The 23881-nt window shown below is 40.6% G+C and overlaps 1 protein-coding gene across 1 annotated transcript in view; it reads left to right on the top strand.

Annotated features, from left to right (window-relative positions):
- The window catches only part of MB21D2 (Mab-21 domain containing 2), a 121233-nt gene extending 100395 nt beyond the window's left edge, over window positions 1-20838 (top strand). The window contains exon 2 of the mRNA XM_003256665.2: window positions 18005-20838. Coding sequence (XP_003256713.1) covers window positions 18005-19269 — 1265 coding nt within the window. The 3' untranslated portion in view covers window positions 19270-20838. The remainder of the gene's footprint in view (window positions 1-18004) is intronic.
- The last annotated feature ends 3043 nt before the right edge of the window (window positions 20839-23881 follow it).

The raw sequence follows: 23881 nt of genomic DNA, 5'->3' as shown, positions 1-23881 counted from the left end.
GCTGGATGCGGTGGTGGGAGCAGAGTGTAGTTCGGAGGTATTGCAGTTGTCCCTCTGAGAGATGTGAGGACCCTGGCTGGACTGTTACAGTGACACACAGTGGCGTGGGGGTGTGCAGGGAGGACACCACACCACAAACATTTTAGGGACAGAATCTGAAGTATTTGTCAACTGAATGATGGTTCAGGGCTCTGGTGGTACCTGTTTAATGACGACAGATTTACTGTCTGCAGTGATGCTAGCTGTCACCATTGAGTCCTGTAAAAGATTCTATTAAGCTAAAACTAACCGTAAAAATCAGTGTATCTGTTTCTTTCCCTTCCTTTCTCTCTCACTTCTTTCCCTTCTTCCTTCCCTCCTTCCCTCTCTCCTATCTACCAGGTGCTTTGCGGTAACTGCATTCAAAGTGATTTCTGTCCCTTACAAAGCTGACAGAGTTGTCAAGAGGTTTCACCCACTCAACCCACATTACTTGACACACAGTTAACTTGCATTACAAAGCACTGCATGAGGAGCTCTTGGTAATAAAGGGGTGACTCAAACACAGATCCTCCCCTCCAAAGTCATGTCTATGCTGTTGAATGTTGAACCACATGACTACATTACTAAATAAAAACTAAAATTAAAAGAAAAACAGGGAGGGAGGTGATAGAATAGATAGAAAAAGTATTGGAATATTTATTTTTAAAAGTCACATGCCCAAATAACAGAATAAAGACGAGTGTTATTCGTTAACCTACAGAAGTGTGAACAGAATGTGATTTTAAAAATACAATTACATTTTCTCAGTATTGCAAAGTTCCAGAGACTCTACTTGGAGCTTTATGTAACTGTTTCAATTAAGTGTCACAAGAACTTTATGAGAAAGATGATATTACCCCCATTTTTTTTTTAATGGGGAAACTGAAGTTTCAGAAAGTCAAGTAACTTATTCAGATGTCACACAGCTAATCAATCATGAAGCTAAGGTCCACATTCAAGCTTGCCTGTATCCTAAATTAATAATCTTTCTATCACGTCATTCACATCATCTCTTCTGGCATCCTTCTTTTCTGTCTTCCTTGTTCACCTCAAAGCTGTGAATCTTAACAATGATGTGACATCCCATCATGACAGTACAATTGCTGCAAACAGCATGTGGGCATTTGAAATTCGCCAGCAAGAAGCACTGTGTTCTGACTCACTTTGAAAGCATACCAGTAAAATCAGGTATTAATTTTAAAAATTTATGTTCAACCTCAGGCCTTACTTTTTGGGTTGGAGCCAGTCCAACAACTAAAGAAAAACTAGGAAGGCATGACCTCTAGTGGAAAGACTGAAAACTTCGTATGATTTTACTGGAGAGTTTCTCCTCAAACCACCTCTTTTTAGACTGGAATTATGGAATTTTTCATCTGAAAGTTACTCTCATAACAAGACTTGGGTCTGTGTACAAAATGTCATTTTTGTCACTATCTTAAAAATGGGATTTTTGCATCTCACAATCATAGCACACCTGAGTCCTTTAATAACCTTTCTCAAGTCGGAACCATCTTTAAAAAAAAAAAGAAAAATGTCCTCTCGTCTTTTTGCCACTTCACTGTAAAACCCAAACTGGACTTTTGGAAGGGACACAATATAAATACAGCTGTCTACATTTGATCTATCGTCTCTAAATTCAACTCTGGGACAATTGATAGCTCTGGAAATTGTACACCTCTATTCAAACTGTGTGATCTTTGGTTTTGAGAACTGAGCTGTAATTGTGCCCATCACTGCAGCTTTATTGCTTGGCTGCCAAGTCAGCTCCACACTTGATACTCACTGACCCATATATGTGCTCGCAAGCAAAGTGTGGTATGAGCGTCAGTTGTCCTTAAGGATTCGGCTGGTGATGCAATCACTTTATGCTTGAGATTGAATAGAGGACAAAAATCAGTCCCTATCTGATGGGTAGAGGCCCTGAAAAAATAGCAGAAATCTAGCACAAATACATCATTTTCTTTCAAACTAAATGCATACCTGGGTGGTTAGAGATGAATGAATTCCCCAGTTGTACAGAATGAGACCTGTCACATCCCTCCTGAATCTCAATTACTATCATGTTTCCAAAAGCCCGCTGAAGTTGTCTTTCCTGATTTGAAGAGTAGCCAATCTCAGCTCTTCAAGATCTTAGAGAATTACTGAGACAGTAAATTCCTTCCTCTAACTTGACAGCTTTGCCTTTCCTGATTTCATGCAGTTAAACTTTCTGCTTTGAAATAGAGAGGCAGACTCAATCTTTAAAAGCATTTCAACATTGCTAGTTTTAAACACATCGTGTCTCCTTGGAGATTGTGCTTCCATCCTTGTGGGGTGAGACATGGGAACCTGCATTTTTAACAAACCTCTCGGTTTGAGACCCTCATATGAAGTAGAGAGTTCTGGATTGAGAGTCAAGGACTTCGGGTTCTATTTCTGGCACCTGTGCCAGGTTCAGTGCTATGTCACCTTTGCTTTTTGGGCCTTAGCAATCTCATACCTACCATGGCAGTTGGAATAAATAACGTTGAAAGTCAGTTCTGGCTCCAGTAACCTCCAATTTATTCATTCTTTGTGTGGGGAACACATATATAACTTAAACTGCATTCTCTGGAGACCAAGACTTAGCGAATTTGTAACTTATTCAAACAACATCCTTTAATACTATGAAATTAAACAAACTCTTATTTCTCCCTTAGTAGCCATCATTTCGTTAATAATTTCTGGCTAGAATGTTTGAATGCCACACTGTTCATCCACTGACTTACTCCATTTTTAGATGGTTGGGGGAAAGTAGATGAAAGAAGCCATCTCTCAAAATACGACTTTCCCATGTCAGCATTTTGAGACTCATCTTTGACTTTGTCTCAGAATTTTTTTTTGTTTTTTTTGAGATGGAGTCTCGCTCTGTCACCCAGGCTGGAGTGCAGTGGCACAATCTCAGCTCACTGCAAGCTCCACCTCCTGGGTTCACACCATTCTCCTGCCTCAGCCTCCCGAGTAGCTGGGACTAAAGGTGCCCGCACCACGCCTGGGTAATTTTTTATATTTTTTTAGTAGAGACAAGGTCTCACCATGTTGGCCAGGATGGTCTCGATCTCCTGACCTCGTAATCCACCCGCCTTGGCCACCCAAAGTGCTGGGATTACAGGCGTGAGCCACCGCGCCCAGCTAAGACTTTTTTTTATTGAGCAGGCATGGATTGAAAAACACTGCAGCTTTGCCCTCTTTTAAATGATCTACCCGTGCTTTTAAACTGCAAATTTCTACTTCTGCAGAGGGCTTTGGCTGGTCATTTTAAGTCTGATTTCTTTTGATCTGAACATTTTCAAGCTCAAACAATAAAGTACGTTTTTACCCAGATACTGAAAGCAATTATCAGGTAGGCAATTCTGTCTCAGTAGATTCAGCTCTTTATTAGTCTGTTAGCCTGTCAGTATTTTTTTTTTTTTTTTCATGTCTGTTGTCCTTGGAAAAACTCATTTGATCCCTTAGTCCTTTCTTAAATTTCAGGGATGGGTGTAGCTGTACTAATCTGAACTTCTGGATGTATGGAACATTCCAGCTTTTACGATGGAAATACTTCTGAGACTTACTAACGTACTCATTATTTTTCCAAATAGGATGTTTTTAGGATGTTACTGATTTGTTATTTGAAAACCAGATCGAGGAAATTAGTATTTGAAATAACATTTACTTATTTAAATTAAGGCAAAAACAATAGAAGCAGGAGGTCATTGTTAATAAGCCATGTGGAAAATTGATTAATAGCTATTAAGCACTTGGTTATTGACACTTAAAGACAAGTTTTTTTCAGCAAGGATGTGTGTTTATTTTGCTGGCATAGGTCAGGAAAGAAGGGAATCTTATCAGTAACCCAGGCAGTCTGGCTATAACCATCATAGATTCCTCCCAACAGAGCACACCTTAACATTTTGAGCCCTTTCTCCCACCTTGCAACAAACTGACAACTTGATGGGAAAAAAAGTGATCCCTCTATCTTTCCTTCAAAATAATTGTGTGTGGTCAGATTAGTTTTAGTCTGGTTTAGGCCTGAGAACTAGGTGGATACTTGGTATACTCATCTTGACCAGTTACTTAGGGCTAGGAGCCTCAGCCTCCACATCCCTACAATGAGAACTCCGGAGCTCTTCATCAAGTAATTACAGGGAACAAATGGGAAAATGATTGTGGCCATTCTCTGGAAACTGCAGAGCATCATACAATATATATATATATTGTTTATTTTGACTTGATTGAAGACAGGTTAAAAAATTCTCTTTTCATTAATCATCTGAGCTCCTAAAGTCTTCAATGTATTTATTCACTTGTAGTCAGAATGAAATAGTCTTGAAGGAAGAGTAGTATCTCGGCCTTATAACGTCAAAGACTGTTTCCTCTGACTTCTTTTTCTTTTATTCCTGGAACCTGAAGCTTTATTCATTAAAAAAAAAAAAAAATAAATAATGAGCTGCAGTAAGTGCAGGCGGACAACTCTGCCCTGCAGAGAGCTCTTGAATATGCCTTGGGAACCCGTTGTCAGCCATGCTGCTTTGCCAAGACAAAGCATGTTTCGGTCTTGGCTCAACCTAGATGATCCCTTCAGCTCCTAAATTATCAGGGGGATTTTCTCAGGGAAACTAAACAGAAAAGTTGTAAGTCACTGGGTGGAACCTCAAAGTAAATAGGCCTTGGACTGATGCTTTTAATGTAGTCTTATCACATTTTAGCCCGTTGATGAGCTTGTTTCCCTAAAGATTTTATTCTAGGATTGTAAGACGTCCAAGCCCAGCTAGAAACTCTTAGTAAATGAGTAGAGTGTGGATGCCATCTCCTGGCAGTTTTTGGGAATGGCTTAGTAAGGAATCCATTTATTTATAGGTTCCCCACTTATGCATCAAGGGAAAAAGTACATGGTTTTCATCTTTTTAGAAATCAGGTATTAGACTTTGATCTTAGATCACACTATAGTTATATAGTAACTTTTCTCCTGCTTCCCTGATGAGGTTCTTGACTAAAAATTGGTGCTTTGGAGAATGTCCTAGAGCTAAATTATCCTCAAAGAACAAGAGGAGACGTGTCTGTGTAGTTACCGTATAGTTCATTAACAAGCCCCTAGCTTCTCCTTCATCTCTTCTGAGCATGTGATATCATTCCCTTGCTTGCAGATATAGAGGAGCTGGAGTCTTCCATCATGTCTCACAATGACAGTGTTGTCAGTCTGTCACCTGACAGTTTCATCCACTATAAAGATAGAGTTTATTTCAGTAAACTCTGTCATTAGGCTACACCATCTATTTATGATTCAGTTTACTCTGCTGAACTTCTCTTGTGTTAGGGTGGGAGATACACAAGTCATCAGAGGGACACTGACAGGTAAACACGTAATTGATAATTAGTGTAAACACTACACTAAAAAAAGTACAGGCCGGGCATGATGGCTCACGCCTGTAATCCCAGCAGCTTGGGAGGCCAAAGTGGGCGGCTCATTTGAGGTCAGGAGTTTGAGACTAGCCTGACCAACATGGTGAAACCCTGTCTCTACTAAAAATAACAAAAATTAGCTGGGCGTGGTGGCGCACATCTGTAGTCCCAGCTACTCGGGAGGCTGAGGCAGGAGAATTGCCTGAACCTGGGAGGCAGAGATTGCAGTGAGCCAAGATCGTGCCACTGCACTCCAGCCTGGGCAACAGAGTGAGACTCCATCTCCAAAAAAATAAAAAAGCAAAAAAACCAAAACACGTACACACACAAAAGAAAGTGCGGACAAAGGTGATTCAATGAAGAAACTAAACGTATCATTTAGAATTATTTCTGTACAATTTAGAGGAATAGAGACAGAATAATCCTCAACAGAGCCTGAAAGAGAAACTTTGTTTTGGTCTTTAAATTTAGCTTGAGGCTTTTATGTATAAGTAAGGTGAGTCTGTTTGAACAAAGCTCCACTCTGAAGGTTGGTTGCTGGAGTGAGTTCTTTGTTTTAATCCACCCTCCCCAACCTTAATCCCCATTGTTCTCTTTGGAATTTAAGGAAGAAATGCCTATATCTGAAGAATGTATGGATTTTCACCTCTCCAAAGCTTTCCAGAGGTCTTAAAATGAACCTTGGGAAGTGAGGAGAATTGAGATAACAGCAAAGCAAGAAATAACAGGGAAGATGCTAGCTGGAAATGCACAGAAAAGCAAGCCTGTTGATCTGCGAAGGCTAATGAACTCTTTTCGAGAATTGTTCTCAGATCTAGTTTTATAAGACATATAATGGATCTATAACTGATTGTGGGAAAGAGCAAGTAATCCCTTACCATTAGCTTAGGCTTCCAGGCTCATGGCCAGTCGTCCATATGAAATGTAATTTCATCAAGAATTATTAACAGACATGAGACTGTCTGTCCCTACTTTACACCCTCCACCCACTACAGTTCCAGAAACAAGAATTACTCTGCTGTGGTAGTTGACTTGGGAGGTGACACAAAGAAACAGGAGTGAGAGAATAGAGCAACTGAGACAGAAGGGAGAAAAGCCAATAAAGATTCTGTCTATTAATAAGCTATTGAATGGGTTCATCTGAGAGGTTGTGGAGAACCCAATGTAGAATCGCCCACAGAGTCTGGGGAAGCTAGGGCATTTATCTACTGATTCTGCCCCGGTGGTTGACAGTTGCCCCAACGGTGTCAGTTCTCTTGCATTAACTCCCCTGCACTTCCTGGCAGTGGCTGGAGAGAGAATGCCCTTAGCCAAAGGGGGAGAGTCACTGGCACTTGAGGAGAGGGGCTGGGAACATCTGGGGGACTGCCTGTCACAGCTGCAAGTGAACCCAGGGATGGGCTGGGGACACAGGGCAGGATATCAACAAAGTCACATGCACGTGTGCGTGCACGCACACACACACACACACAAGCATACTCACATATTAGGAAAAATGTAAATTCAAGTGAGGTCTGTGATAATAAGGAACTATTATTAATTTTGTTTAGATAGGAAAATGGTGGTTATACTTAAAAAGTCTTTAGACAAGTGTCTTTGTCTGATTGAGGAAGTGTTGTTTATGGGTAAAACGATAGGTTTTCTGGGATTTACCTTAATATATTATGCCAAAAAAACTGGGATAAGTGAAATAAGAATGGCAAACATAATTGTTGAAGTTAGGTGATGGATACATGGTAATTTATTATTCTATCTACTATTGTATATGTTTGAAAATCTCTAAAGTAAACGGTAAAACAAGTTAGTAAACTTGTCTAAAGTAAGACAGGGTCTTCTTTGACTAGCCAGTGATAGGTTGTAAGTCCTTCAGAGGAGGCTTCTTCATATAAATTGGGATCATTTTTAAGCTAATTTAGCAAATTCGAATGTGTAATATAGATCACCGATTCAGGGTCTCTTTTACATGGATAGCGACACATTTTTTTAGGGTGCTGGTCACAGGAGCATTATCTCCTATCACAGTTTGATGGATACCAGTTTTTGTTTTTAGAGAAGACACAGAATTCTTTCTTTCTCCATGTCCCAGTGTGCCTGATAAGAGTTTTGTACAGACAAAATGTGACTGTAATAGATACTGCCGTGTCTGTAAAGGGAAAAGACTTTCTTGCTTCAGAGTTCAGTAAAAGTTTCTGGCCTTGTGGTTAGTATGTTTTTGGCAATCATGTTCCTGGCTACCTCCACCTGCCTCCTCAACCTAGCAGTAGAAGCTTAGGGGGTATGACCTTCAAATTAAGGCTCTGATGTTGGGTTAAAATAACAAATTAGACTACGTATCTGAATACGTGGGAATATTTTCAGAGTTTCTTCTGGGAACCTGAAAGAATTTCAAGGATGCTGTTGTGATTAAAACACTTGTGGAATGTTCTTTGAAAGTTGTCCAGGAGCCAAGTGTGCAACACATACGCACATGCACATGCGTGCACGCACATGGCTGTGTGTCTCAGCACTAAGTATCTTTTTATAATGTCATTTATAATCATCTCTTTCCTATGATCCTTGACCCATTTGCTCATATACTTTATTCCCCAGAGATGACTAAAGTCAGTTTTTAATCTGCTCTAGAAATCTGTTTACTCCAAAACAGAATTTTTTCCATTTTTGAGTGGAGAAATAAATTTCTACTTACTGTTTCCTATACTGTTTATGTGGCAGTTCTAAAGGCCCATTGTTTATTCTCTCCTAGGAAAGCCCATTTAATGCAGGAAAGCAGCACAGGATCCACTTGAATTTGGATCCCAGGTCAGCTGTCATGGCCGTAAAATATTTATTTGGCTGCTATTTTTCTTAATTTCCTTATCTGCAAAATGGGGACACTAGGCTGTGCATGGTAGCTCATGCCTCTACTCCCAGCACTTTGGGAGGCCTAGGTTGGCAGATCACGAGGTCAAAAGATCAAGACCATCCTGGCCAATATGGTGAAGCCCCGTCTCTACTAAAAATACAAAAATTAGCCAGACGTGGTGGTGCGCACCTGTAGTCCCAGCTACTCGGGAGGCTGGGACAGGAGAATCGCTTGAACCAGGGAGATGGAGGTTGCAGTGAGCCGAGATTTCGCCACTGCACTCCAGCCTGGGGACAGAGTGAGATTCCGTCTCAAAAAAAAAAAAGGGAGGGGGGACACTATTGCCCGCTTGAAAGGGCCAAGAAGATTGAACGAGATGACACAGGTAAAGCATTCGGCCTGTGCTGTAGTGCATGGTAGTGGCGTGAATGTTTGTGCCCTTCTCAGAGGGTCCTCGTCATGAGATGTATGTACTTCAAACGGGTACTATCAATTCAGCTCTTCTGTTGCTGTTATGTGTGTCATTGCTGGTGCTAGTTATCTCTTTGTAAAATTGGTGAAGTCGGCTGGAGGATGTGACAGCAGTGGGGCTGCAGGTTACACATGACACAGAGTAGGCCAGATGAGAAGGAAGGGCAGCATCCAGCCTTTGGGCGTAATGCTCAGATTATGGTCTTCTTACAGCCACTGTGACTGGGCCCACACTAGATGGTCATAGGTGGCTATAGAAGTCTACGTTATAGTTGCCTGTCTTAATTAGTAGGTTCTTGGGATGGGCAGCCACCTCGGAAGACATCTATACTGAGACTCCATCCCTGCTGAAGATTCTGATTGATCCTCTCTTGGGATAGGAAAGGTACTGCCTCCACAGGCAGCATTGCTAGAACATTCTGCCGGATGGATGAGTTTACAATATTACACTGAAAAGTTCTCTCTATATGTTCTACTTAGTGAAACCACATAGGTAAATTCCATTTCTTCTTTACTAGCACAGCTTATCAGATATTTGAAGATGGCTCTCATAGCCTTTTTGAATTTTCCATTTTTCAGGCTAAATAATTTTCACTCCTCCTCTTCCTCTTCTGCATTTTGGCTAGGACCTTACTCATTTCCTTCAGTGCTATTATCTCAATTTCTAATGGTATCGGATTAGTGTGGGAGCTGTTCATGCAGCATATCACAGATTCCCAGTTCTCCCAGCATGTGGTAGAATCGTGCTTTCTTTCATGGGTGTGGATGGGACCATGGGACTAGTTTTGACCAGTGATTTGTGTATGAAAATGATGCATGTCATTTCCATGCCAAAGCATTTAACTGCCAAAAAGAGAACCCCCAGAGCCTTCTTTTCCTCCAGCAGAGTGACTGTGAAGTTCTTTCTTTCTAGACATGGCTGGCTCTACCCATCTGGGTCCTCGATTAAGGAAAGAAATGTGCCCCCAATCCCTCCCACCCCACTCACCCTTGATGGTCATCTAGTGAATGAAAAATAAAACTTGATTGTTTTGAGTCACTGAGATACTGGCTTTGTTACTCAGCATAACTTCACCTGTCCTGATGGATAGAATTAACATTTGGCTTTCTCACTGAATCATCAGCATTATGCGGTGAGGGCGGTGTCTGTTTCTCTTCACCTTTGTCTCTTCGGTGTCTAGCACAGCACTGGCCCATAGGAGACGCTCATACTTACTGTGTGAAGAAGTAAAATCTGAGTTTTGAATCCTTTCTTTATCCTTGTTGCAATTTCTTGGACTTGGCCTACTTCATTATTTTTCTTCTAAAATGTAGACTTCTCCCTTCTCCTCCCCAATTAAACACAGCTTTCCAGTTTCGGAGTAATTAAGTAGTTTACATACACATCTCAGCATGAGAAAGGAATGGAAACCGGACCCAGCTGGGTCCTGGGCAAAGGGTCAGTGATGGGGTACAGTTGACTTCATTCAGAGCATCTCCATCACAAGCTTATGGGTTCTTGTGAAGATCACGAGAGCATTAATGTGGTCATCCCTGATATATTTCTGTATCCTTATGTAGCTGTTTGACACCATTACTCTTGCTTTTCACTTACTTTTTTTTTTTGGCCTTTCAAGAATGAGCCTTCTGAAGTGAACACTCTTGTTATAAATTGTCAGTCTGTAACTTTTGTACCCTATTGTGACTTTGGGAAGCTGCTAGGTAGGGCTAATAAGACTCTTGAGTCTTGCCAGTAAGTTCTGAATGGCAAAAACCATGAGTTCTTAAACTATCCTAAATACTGAAAAGAAAGAAAGGTCAGGACTTATTTGATGGGAAAAAATATATTGATAATCTATCGAGATATGTATGCATGTGCCAACAAACCCTCTTTACTGATTACCAACTAAGCACAAAACTACACACTAAGAAATTTGTTGTGCATTTCCTGATTTTATTCCCGTGGCCACCCAACAAATTTGTACCAGTTGTTATTCTACAATTTTGTTTAAGGAAACCAAGGCCCACAGTAGTTGATGTTGGTCATGAATGAATTGGACTCGAATCCAGGTCTAACTCGTGTTCATTCTGTTTAAAATAGCTTAGTAGACTTTGATAAAGCCCACCAATTTTTAAGACCTTCACTTTTAATTTTTAAGAAGGAAAATAATGGAAGATCAGAGAGGCATAGATTATTAGAAAACACTTTTATACACATATGCTGACAGGCTTTCATATTGTGCAGCAAATTCCATAATCTTGGGTTATGGTTAATGAGGTATTCAAGTTGATTGAAAGAAGTGGTATACACAAAAAGCAGGTGCCTTCTAATCTAAAGTCTATACTAGCAATGCAGCAAAAAAATCTTGACCACAAGGAGGTTGTAGATGTCGCTTAAGATAGGATCTTTCATTTGTGCTGCCTTTTCATGAGTTACTGTGCCAGATGCTTCACGGTTGACCCTTGAACAACATAGGTTTGAGCTGCACAGGTCCACTTATAGGTGGCTATTTTTCAATCAAATGCAGATTGAAAATACACTATTTGCAGGATATGAAACCCACTTATACAGAGGACCAACTTGTTGTATAAGTGGATTCCACAAGGTCAGCGATGGGACTTGAGTAGGGACACATTTCAGCATATGTAGGAGATCCTGGGACCAAGGGACGATTGTGTATTGTTGTCTTATTTAGGAGGAAAGATACACCATGAACACAGCCCACAATGACAGTAGGTGTGGAAAGTGCTAACTTAGTTCAGGTTAAGACCCTCCAGTAGGATGTACAGGTTGTTCATTCCATGGGGTACCTGAGTGAGAGGACAAGAAAGAGCTAGAATCCAGCCTGCCCTCTGCCTGCCACCCTGTGTGTCGTGCCACACGATGGCATCCACTCAGAGGAAGCAGCCTTAACTAGCAGCAGTCTTGGTACAGCCAGGGGAGAGGATACTTCATTCATTTCCCTTCATCTAACATGTTTTGTGTGCCTTGCATGTGCTAGAGGCTTTAAATAGATTATCTTGTTTAATTAAATCTTTAAAATAACTCCGTGGAATCTGTGTTATTTGCTCTTCCAGTTTTATGTGTGGTAGGAAAAGGGGTGAACATATGGGGAAAATGAGCTAAATATCTACGATGTGCTTGGACACTTCATAGCAGTCCTGTAAGGGTGGGTTTTTATATGCGTTTACTTTTCATCAATTTGTTTGTTTTTTAATAGATAAGGAATTGGAAGCTCAGAGAGGTTAAGTAAGTGGTCAGCCTCACTTACATAGTAAATGACAAGCCCAGGATCCAAGCCCAAGCCTATCTTGAGTCCAGTGTTCTTGCATACATATCAGTATCAAAATGGGGAAATATTAAGAAAGACTCCTTTGGAGAGACCTCTTTTAAATCAGCCCTATTACTATATATATATATATTCTGGTCAATAGGGCATTGCCATTACCATACGTGAATTAATCAGTTTTCTAAAAAAATAAAATTATATGCAGTTGTCTCAAATTATGCAAAATAAAGCAGACTCTTTGACATATAAAACATATTATCATTATTGTGAGTACTAATAACTCAGAATATTATTGAAAAACTGGAAAGCTCCGTTTTTGTCTTCTGTATTTCCAGGGTCTTCCAGTCTATTTGGGAATACTAATGGCTCTATCAAGGCAGACCAGGCCCATTCTTCTTTATGATAAATGTGGATGGTCAGACATGTTCTGCCACTTGTCCCAGGTCCCACTAAAGATTTGACCAATAAAAATGCAAAACTGGCACATTGCCCTGAGACCTCTGCTACTTCCCTCTTAAGCCATTGTGCATTGTCATGGGGAGATCAGGACGTATGTGCCATTCTGGTCTTTGCGCAAATGTTGGAATGCAACAAGGCTGGTAATCTGTCACTAAGGCCGTATGACCCCAAATGAGTGATTTCTCCTCTTGGAACCGGTTTTTCCTTCAGATAGATGATTTCTGGGCGTGAACGAGGAAAGGCCTAAAATCTTTTCCAACTGGGATCATTAAGAATTTCATGGCTTAGTGACTTTCTTAGAAAAAGGTGGCCATGCCCACGTCTCAGACGTTTCTCAGAATGTCAAGTAAGCTTGACAAAAATATTTCCGCCCTGGAAACATAAACCATAATATTTTTATAGGAAGGTTTTATATTGTTTATTGTCAACCAAGGAGACTTACCCTAGGGGAGGCATCAGAATGAAAGATGGACTTTGTCAACATCATCCCACCGTGTACCCTTCCTGCCATTAAAACCCACTGCCGGAATAAGGCACTGTTTGTTGCTGGTATGTGCTACATGAGTTGGAGCCAAAAAAGGAAACTCTTTTATATGAAACAATGAATATTACTGAGATATTCAGGCATATAGTCAAAGGTATATAAAAAGATAAAAGTTATCTAATTTTGTAACTTATAAGACAAAAAGTTTACTTCTTTTATAAACCTTTCTCCCTTCAACATATGTAAGTGTGTGTGTGTGTGTATCTGTTTTAAAGAAATCTATACAAGTATTATTTTGACTTATCTACTTAGTATTTCTTGAACTCTCTATTTGAGTTTTCACAGACTTACTGGGGTGGGGTCGTAAAGACAACAAGAAATGATACTTAGTTTTTGTGCTCTAGTATTAGCAATCTGGCATTATATGTTTGCATGATGAAGGTTTGCAGTTTCAATTTAGTGGAATATGATATAATTTTATTCACTAGAACATAAAGAAGTCAGGGACAGAGTTCCATTTTTCACTTGATATTCTAAAGATAATCAGCAGATAACTGAAAGCATGACATGAAACACATTCCTTAAACTTAGGACCTGAGTATCTATATAAAAGGGTACTATTAAGATATTCTTAAGTAAAAACTCTGAAATATATCAAAACCAAGAAATGGAGAATTACAGGAAAGGAGGTTGAGTGGCAGTTTTACTTAAGAGCAAGCATATGCCAGTGCCTCCATGAAAAGAAGAGACCCACCCAAGGGAATAGCTATCCTCTATCCTTCCTTTTTTGTTTTGCTGCTAACAAGCTCAGTGGTGTATGTGCATCTTCCTTCTGTTCCCACTCGTAGCTTTGGATAATCTAACAGCTAAACAGCCAGAGTCACTAGATCTTACAGAAAACCTCAGATCATTGCAGAGATGGCACTTGTTGGAACTGATCCCTACAGCCAAAGCGTACAGTTGAAAATTTTCCCTCCTCTGTCTTTTTCCCTTCCAGCCCTGTGTTTTGGTTGCATGGCAACCCATCTGCCATGATAGCTGATGTCAGCTCATTTTCACTTAAACTTAGCCCAGGAAAGTTTTCAAGGAAGACATTTGGGCTTGTATAACGCTGGGGAAGGTTCGAGTTGTGTTACCATATCGTTTGTAAAATTGCAGACTAATGGGCTCAGGGAGGCTAAATGGAAATGTGGATGTAAGAAGGGATTAGCCTCTGGAACAGTGTGGCCTTAGGGACTTTGTTTCTTATAGGGGCTTAGTAAATGTGTGTCTGCAATATTCTTTCTGCTGCTAAAGGGCTTTCTTCACTTTAAAAGGAATAAGAAGTGTTCAAAATTACCCTATCTCCTGAATATTCGAATTTAGCCAAATACTTGATGTTGACTCCTTTGAATAAAGGGTCAACATTTTAACGAGATGCATGAGCATCAGTTGGGAGGAAAAAGAACCTTTTATCATTGGCAGGAATTTTCTAGTGTATATATTGACAAGTGAAAACAGGTTAAAACTTCTTAAATCCAGCAGAGGGCGGAAGTGAGTTTTAGCTTACCCAAGACTCTCCAAACAAGATAGTGACAATCCAAGGCAAAATTCAGTGGCACTTTTGTAGACAAATTATCTCTAGGTTATTAATGCACAAGTTACCCTGATTATATAGACAAGTCTTAGCTGGTGGGCTCAAAGCCAGTTTTTTTCTGTCCAGGACAAAAGGATATATAGGATTTTGAGTTAGTTACACCTAAGAGGAGACAACAAACAGTGTGGTACTCAAATAACAATATCACTTTAATAGATTCAGATCTTACTTACTAACCACAACACAGCATTTCACAGTATTTCTCACATGTATTTATGGTATTCTGAATGCTAGAATGAAAGGATGTTTGAAATAATGAAGAGTAAACGATTTCATTATCAAATATATCTCACTGAAACTGACTGTTCCGACATGTGAGTTCATAAAATAACGAAAATGATTTTCACAACCTAATCTGGAATCTGAGAAATCATTTTTATCCTTTAAGGCAACAACCAAAACGTGGGGTGGTAGTATTTCTTTACATGGCAAGGATGAGATTAATATTAAAACATAATGACATTTGAGAAATGGATCTTTGTCTTGGCATTTATAAGAACTTTCAATCCGGATTAAGTTTGGCTTTAAAAAAAAAAATCAGTTTAAAAAGGAAAAACATATCTTCCGTGCTGAAGACGGTTTTTGTTTGGGTAGTAGGTAGTATCTTCTGTTTTGCTTGGGTAGTATTTAGTGTAGTATGTTGGGTTTCTCAGGAAGCAGCCTCTGAAATGGAGTTAGGATGCTTATGAAGCTGCACCCTTGGGATCTACACCTGTCGAAGTGGGGAAGGAAGCAGGTTCAAGTAGGAGAAACTGAGCTTCCCTGCAGGCGCATCATTTGCCACAGCCAAGCCCACTGGGAACTCAGAGTTTGAGTGGCCCTTCAGAGTATCCTGAGCTGGGACACTCCCACACCGATCAGTTATTGGATGTGTACCTGCAACCCCCATCCCAGCCACAGGACCTGACCCTGGCTAAGATGGCCTTTTGCAGCTGAGACAATCCTTAAGGGATAGCATTTAAGCAGCTGGGGTAAGTCCTTTATTGAAGAGGGACCTGGATGCCATATCACAGTGCAGAGAGTATGAGAAACAGCCAAGAAGTCAGGTTTGCTGGATGTTCTTTCTGATGAATTGTTGACACTATACTGTTGGCTAACTTATGGTTTTAAAAAGAAAATGATAACTTGCCATATTTCTGTATGTAAGGAAATGGTACTAAATAAAAGACATTTTCATGGTTAATGTGGTTTGGAAAATAGGATTTTAAAGAGTGAAAAAGAGCACATTTTAATAAATGAGCGTTACATTTTAAAGTATAATTGTCTTAGTTCATTCAGGCTGTTATGTCAAGGTACCTAGACTGAGTAGCTTATAAACAGCAGGGATTTATTTCTCACCATTCTGGAGGTCAAGAAAGCCAAGATCAAGGTGCCTGCAGATTCATTGTCTGGTGAGGGACGGCTTCCTGGTTCATAGATGGCTGTCTTCTCGCTGTGTCCTCACATGGCAGAAGGGGTGAGGCAGCGCTCTGAGGTTTCTTTTATAAGGGTGCCAGTCCCACTCATGAGGGCTCCACTCTCACGCCTAATGACCTACCAGAGGCCCCAGCTCCTAATACTATCACATCGAAAGTTGGGATTTCAACATGTGAGTGGGGCACAAACATTCAGAGTATAACAATAATAGTAACAAAACACATGCATATGGTTTATTTGATTTGGGGTTGTCCTATGAAGAGCAAACTATGAATTATAATGAATAATGGAATATTCTAATAGTTTGTGGTAGGTCTTTATGATCTTTGGGGAAACACTGTTAAATAAATAGCGGGATGACGCTGGTAGTTTGTCAGATAATCAAGCATAAGCAAGTATATAATGAAGGAGGGAAAATGTATATGTTGTTTATGGAACAGTCATTTAAGTCTAGCCTTTAAGTGTTTATGGTAATTCCATCTATTAATGCTATCTACCTATTAATTTCATGCATTTTTTCCCTTATCATTTAGTCATAGCTTCAATTATGTTCCTAATGCATGCACGGAGTCTTCTATGCCTGCTTAATGCATGAGACGTGGTTCTCAAAAGGACTCACAATCTCATCAGAAATCACGTTCGTTAATATCACCACCAATTGAATCAGAAACATACACAGTTTGGGAAGATGTCACGCCCATGGTGCGGAGTTTTCTAAATTTAATTTTCTCTTAGAATTTTCAGTTTTATCATTGGCAATAAATATTGTCAGTAGTTTCCTTGAAGCCAGGCTCATTTTGTTCATTTTAGAAGAAAATGTCTGCCAAATACCCAAATCTAAATAGCCCATAGTTTTCCGTTGTGCTTTAAAGTAAAAATGGTGTTCCATGAACAAAGAAGCCAGTTCAGCTCACAACTCAGTTACGCGAGTGCTTTTCCTGAAAACAGATTTCCTATTTCGGCATGAGGAAGACAGATTTTATGGTTATTTCCATTTCATCACACAGACTATTAGGAAGATAGTCTTTCTAATGGCTCAGAGGTTGAGATTCAATAAAATAACTTATTTGTCTTCTCCATCAAGGATTTTCTTAAGTAAAACTGGGTTTTTTTAAAAAATTGCTAATGCATGTCAGTGGTAAAGAACGTACTGACTGCTATTACAGTTTGGCATCAGTGTCTTGGCTGCTGCTAAGGCACTGGCAATTTTATCCTCCCTTGTTTTTGTGCCATTAGTACCATGGCAACACAGTAAAAAAGTCAAACAAGACTGGGCATGGTGGCTCATGCCTGTAATCCCAGCACTTGGGGAAGCCAAGGTAGGAGAATTGCTTGAGGCCAGGAATTTGAGACCAGCCTGGCCAACATAGCAAGACCCTGTCTCTTGAAAAAAAAAAAAAAAAGTCAAACAATGTGTTAGTATTATTATAAAGAGAGTTATGAACTCATTACCCCTGAAAGTGTTTCCAGCCCACACTGAGAACCGCTGGTACAACGAAGAGTGTAAATGCAAAGAGCCTGGGGAAAGAAAACCGCTTTCGCAATAGATAAAAAAGGCCGAACCTCCTATATGATGACAGGAGAGGTGGAGAACAGGGAAGGAAGTGAGAAACCCCGGCAGAGGTTCCATGGAAAAGATTTGGCAGTAGAAGGGCAGCAAAGAGTTGAAATTTACCGAGGTTTTCAGTCTGCATAACTGAGTGGATGGCAATTCCATTCACTGAGATGATGACTCGGGGAAGAGGGGCCCTGGTTTATTACTGAAAATGATACTGCTTTTCACTGAGAGAGAAAAATCTACCATAATTCTTCCATTTGGAAAAGGGTAGATTCTAGCACCAGTGAGAAAGTACTGTTGGCCAGTTCTGTGCAGCAGCCTGAGATCTGATTGAGTACTGATAATGAATTCTGGTTCTTGGAACGTCGGAGCATTGTGTTCATGCATCAGACTCTTATGTCTGTGCTTCCTATAATGGTGTTGTTTTTTTCTTCTTTATTTCTAGGAATGGTGCAAAAGCTGGACCAAAAGCTTCCAGTGGCTAATGAGTACCTGTTGCTCTCTGGAGGTGTCCGGGAAGGTGTGGTGGACCTGGACTTAGATGAGCTTAATGTCTATGCCCGGGGGACTGACTATGATATGGACTTTACCCTCTTGGTGCCAGCCCTCAAGCTGCATGACCGTAATCAGCCTGTGACACTCGACATGCGCCACTCAGCCTTGTGCCACTCTTGGCTGAGCCTTCGGCTCTTTGACGAGGGGACAATCAGTAAATGGAAAGACTGCTGCACCATTGTAGATCACATCAATGGTGCCACCAACTACTTCTTCTCACCTACCAAAGTGGCTGACTGGTTCTATGATTCTATCAGCATTGTCCTGTCAGAGATACAGAAGAAACCCCAGCGAGGGATGCCAAAGGTGGAAAAGGTGGAAAAAAATGGGACCATCATCTCCATCATTCTGGGTGTAGGGAGTAGTCGCATGTTGTACGATATTGTCCCCGTGGTATCTTTCAAAGGTTGGCCTGCAGTGGCCCAGAGCTGGCTCATGGAGAACCACTTTTGGGATGGGAAGATTACTGAGGAAGAGGTCATCAGTGGGTTTTACTTGGTGCCTGCTTGCTCCTACAAGGGTAAAAAGGACAATGAATGGCGGCTGTCCTTTGCCAGGAGCGAGGTGCAGTTGAAGAAGTGCATCTCCAGCAGCCTCATGCAGGCCTATCAGGCCTGCAAAGCCATCATCATTAAACTGCTGTCCCGGCCCAAGGCTATTAGCCCCTATCATCTGCGGAGCATGATGCTCTGGGCCTGTGACAGACTTCCTGCCAACTACTTGGCTCAAGAAGACTTTGCCGCCCACTTTTTGCTGGGCCTCATTGATGACCTGCAACACTGTCTGGTCAACAAGATGTGCCCCAATTATTTCATCCCTCAGTGCAACATGCTGGAACACCTGTCTGAGGAGACAGTCATGCTTCACGCCCGGAAGCTGTCCTCTGTGCGCTCAGACCCGACAGAGCACTTGCGCACCGCCATCGAGCATGTCAAGGCAGCCAACCGGCTGACACTGGAGCTCCAGAGGCGAGGTAGCACCACCAGCATCCCCTCCCCACAGTCCGACGGAGGGGACCCCAACCAGCCCGATGACCGTTTGGCAAAAAAACTGCAGCAGCTAGTGACTGAGAACCCGGGAAAGTCAATCTCTGTCTTTATCAATCCTGACGATGTCACAAGGCCCCATTTCAGAATTGATGACAAATTTTTCTGAGTGTTAGCTGACTTTATTTTTTCCTGATTCTTAAACTCTTTGATAATGTGTCGTGTGGTTCGTGATGCTGTCTTTCTGTTTTTTACATATCCAGCCTAGATTGGATTTGTTAAGAACAAATTTTAAGTTTCCTGGTTCTGCAGGATGGTGCAGGCTCTGAAACAGTATATTACTATTTCATATTCTGCCTCTGATTTCGTTGTTTACTTTTTGTCGTTATTGTCATGCTCCTTAGTTTGTTGGAGTTTTTTTTTTTTCTTTTTAAGGAGATCTTGAGCCATAGATGAAAATGCCCATGAGTCCTCTTGCTTTTTTCTGTTTCATACTTGGTGCAAATTTGTTCATGGGTATGGGGAAACAAATCTCTTTCTGACACTTAACGATTCTATCGTATGATTTTTATTATTTTGTTTTTGTCTTTTTTCTTGTGAGCTTTCACCACTACTGATGTTTGAGAATCATATGAACCTGGGAACTACCTGGATTTATTGATTTTGACCAGTGACCGGAGGAGTTTCCCCCGTTTCCAGCAAACAATGTAAACTTTAAAGTGATGATACTACAAGTTGTGTTCTGGAGCAACTTCATTGAGTGTAATTGTCCTCAAATCAGAGAACACTGGGTGGTTTGAAGGGTGCGTTTGACAGTTTTCCAAACAGAATTAAGGTTTCCAAATGTTAGTTTTAGCATATGTAATTATTTGAAGCCTTATTTAAATCCTATTAAAGAACATACCATTATAATTATTATTTGCACTAATCTTTGCCATTGTCAGAATTGCAAAGTGTGTTTCAATATAAATTAACAACTACTCTTGAAATTCTATCATTTTTTCATTTTGCCCATTTCTCTCGATCAGTGGAATGATTCTTTGCATTTGCTTAGTTCTCCTTCAGTTGTGGTGTCCTGTTTTGCCCTCTTTGATATTCCTGGTTCCTGTCTTACTGAGAGAAGTTGTCAAAGCTTTATACACGTTGACTCCATCTAAAGCTGGGGAAAATATACACTGGATAAAGTAGGTGTCTTTGTATTTATTTCTTTTGGGGTCATAGAGGTAAGCTTTTTTGTAAAGTCTCTACTCTTCCTGAGAGTTTTGAGGAAAACTGGCAGGAAGAACTTATAATCCCCAAATAGAAGATGCCACACCTGTTCAAAAGCAGGTATTGCCATAGAGCAGGATCCAGGAAATATCTGTGGGTGGCAGCCTTGGTAGGGAGGTGTCCTGTCTTCATGAGTGAAGTTACTTGCCTGATTTAGGTGCTGGAAGTTACTGGCTCCCTGTTTCGGTGTGGACTCATGGCAAGCTGGTGTTTAAGAGGTCAGGAGGCCTGCTGATCTTTCAAAGGACACCCATGATGTCTACTCATGGAAAGGTCAAGTAACGTGTTCATTTTGGTCTTGAATGTCCAAACTCATGGGTTGGATTTTGGCCAATTGAAATCAGACATATGCAGTCTTGGGTTTTTGCATGGAAATTAATGTAATGCTTATAAATGAAAATGAAAACATTCAACCATCTAAGTCAAACACAAAAATAATAATAAAAAAAGAAACATACTGGCCTTGAAATTTTGTTGTTGTTAGTTTGTAATCTGGGAATTATTTTCTTATTAGTATTATATTAGTATATTTATATATTAGTATATTTTCTTATTAGTATTATACTAACAGCGATTTTCAATAAATACGGCCATGGGCTTGCTAGTGTCTTTCAGACCAGTTGTCCATATAGTGAACATCCAACATTCAGTCTTCCTCTTTCCCCAGTTTTACTACTAGTGTCTGTCCTCCACATCATCCTTGTCCTTATCAGGAAATGATTTCATCCCTAGCACTGAAAACGCGTCATAACTGGAAAAGCCGATCTGCACAAACCATCTCCCTGGCCACACCGTTAACAAAGGACACAGAATGTAAGCTGCTCCAGTCAGGGACACGCTCAGCATTCCAAATTGGAATGCCGGGACAGAAACATACACTCTCCCTGGATATGGAGGAGAAAGCATTTGGATTCTTTTGCTACTAACAGCTATCACACAGTCTTTATTTATTTATGTATTTATTTATTTTTAATATACTTTAAGTTCTGGGTTACATGTGCAGAACATGCAGTTTTGTTACATAGGTATATACGTGCCCTGGGTGGTTTGCTGCACCCATCAACCCATCACTAATGCTATCCCTCCCCCAGGCCCCTATCCCCTGACAGGCCCTGGTGTGTGATGTTCCCCTCCCTGTGTCCCTGTGTTCTCATTGTTCAACTCCCACTTGAGAGTGAGAACATGCAGCATTTGGTTTTCTGATGTATCACGCAATCTTGACTAGAGCTGGCTTCAGGATGAAGCTGACGTTGGATGGTGTTATGGGAGCTGGGAATTCAAACATGATCCACCACACCCTCCAAGTCCGAGATCTCTCCTCCACTAGACTTTCTAGCTAAATGAGTCAACACTTAGGTTATTTTAGCCAGTTTGAATTTGACTCATCAAAATATTTAAACTGGTATACCAAACTACTTCGGTATATTTAAACTATTGCAGTTGTTGTGTGCCTCTTTTCTTTCTCGGGACAGATATCGGAGTTACCATGTATTTTATCTAAGAGCTGGTTTATGCTATCTGATTTGATTAAAAAAATAGCCTCTATAATAACTATGCTTCTGCTAAAGACTGTTAAAAATGTATCATACTTTGACCATTACATTACACTTTGTAGATTAAAATAGTTATAAACCATCAAAGTAGCAAGCATATTACAACAGCTGTTCCTTTAAACTATAAACTACCATAACTATTCTCTGAACTGGTGTCTCAAATACACTTGGCAATATTTGCAATATTTTAAGTGCCATGTTTGCAGACAAAATTCCATTACGGACATAAAAGGAAACTAGTTTGAAAGATCCTCTTGGCCTTGTTTTTGTTTTGTTTTGTTTTTGCCACTTCTAGTCCCAGTGAAGATCACTCTACAAATTCTTGGTTAAACTTCTCGAAAAAGGTCCAGAGGCCTCTGGGTTCTAGTAATTTTAAAAATTCCTGGAATTTCCTATTGGTACTGTAACCTCGGACTTTTGGCTCAGATGTTGAGAGGGGTAGAAATGGGATGTAGTCTAATACCTTTTCTTATCTGAAATTTAAACAAATCATTGAGTTACTAACCAGTCTGTCCTTCTGAAGTTCAGAAGATTGGTTAAAATCACTTCTGTTTCAAGCACAGAATACAATGCCTTAAGGCTGGAGTCATAATTTTAACCTTATTCCTGGCTGACTTTTTGATCGGGGGGGATTTATAAGCTATTACTCAACAGGCCTTCAATTCTCCAATGAGGCCTGGTTTCATCTATTTTGAGAGTAGGTTATTCTCTGTCCCTTGGCTTTCTCTTCTGAAATGGAAGATCCAGAGATGCCAGTAAAGGTTGGTTTAGAAGTGGATAGAGCCAGGAGCAGACATTTTAAAAATATTTCTGAAAGTACTATATAGAATTATTTCAGAGAAAATAAGAGGCAGGCATATGTGGCTAATCCTACTTCTGGGTGGAGAGGTGGGAAAAGTGGAAAGGAGGGTAAGAGCCCCTAGTCACTTATGTACAACAGGCACACACGCACATACATGAGTGTGAGCACACACACACATGTTTTTATATCACCAACTGTAGGTTTCTTTGGGGTGACTTTTATAAGCACTTCCTTGAAGAATTAAGCCCTCTGGTCGTAACTAATCGTTGGTGGTTTGGAATCAGATCACTGCCTCACCAAGAGGAATTTTCTGAGTTGGAGTTCAGCCTTTGCTGGTAATGCTGGGAAGGAAGAGGAGGCGTGTTGAGCAGCGGTGTTGGTCTCCCAGGGTCTGGGGGCCTCCTGTGGCTTCAAAGCTCAGCAGTGGTCTTTAGAGAAGGGGCCTCAAGTTCCATCCCGGCAAGCTCTCTCCAGAACCTCTTTCCCTGAGTCACTGAAGGGGTTGCTTGTATGACTGTTTCAGGTAGCAATCTGGGAAAGACCTTCTTTCACTCTCCCACAGTCTTGCCTAGAGGATAAGCCTTTATGTCATTAAATGGAGCACTAGCTACTACTTATATTAAAGGAAGAATAGGGATCAGTCTCTGTTGCTGTTTCTTTATTAACGTCAGGTAAATACAAATGCATTTTTTAGATTATTAATAAACAGGGATGTAATCAATGCCCCTCTTTGAGGAAAACAGTTAATTTAAAAAATTCAACTCTTGGCCAGACACAGTGGCTCACGCCTGTAATCCCAGCACTTTGGGAGGCCAAGGCGGGTGGATCACCTGAGGTCAGGAGTTGGAGACCAGCCTGAACAACATGGCGAAACCCCGTCTCTACTAAAAAGTACAGAAATTAGCCAGGCATGGTGGCGGGTGCCTGTAATCCCATCTATTCAGGAGGCTGAGGCAGGAGAATTGCTTGAACCCAGGAGGCGGAGGTTGTAGTGAGCCGATATCACGCCACTGCACTCTAGCCTGGGCAACAAGAGTGAGACTCCATCTCAAAAAAAAAAAAAATCAACTCTTATGCTATAATTTCTTCAACAGTTAAACAAAGAATGTATAATCTAAACACTTTAGAATACATATTCACCAATGGGGAATTACGTA

The sequence above is a fragment of the Nomascus leucogenys genome, chromosome 11, assembly GCF_006542625.1.
Source record: "Nomascus leucogenys isolate Asia chromosome 11, Asia_NLE_v1, whole genome shotgun sequence".
NCBI lineage: Eukaryota > Metazoa > Chordata > Mammalia > Primates > Hylobatidae > Nomascus > Nomascus leucogenys.
Note: the sequence above shows the minus strand (reverse complement) of the source record. Positions and strands in the feature narration are given on the sequence as shown.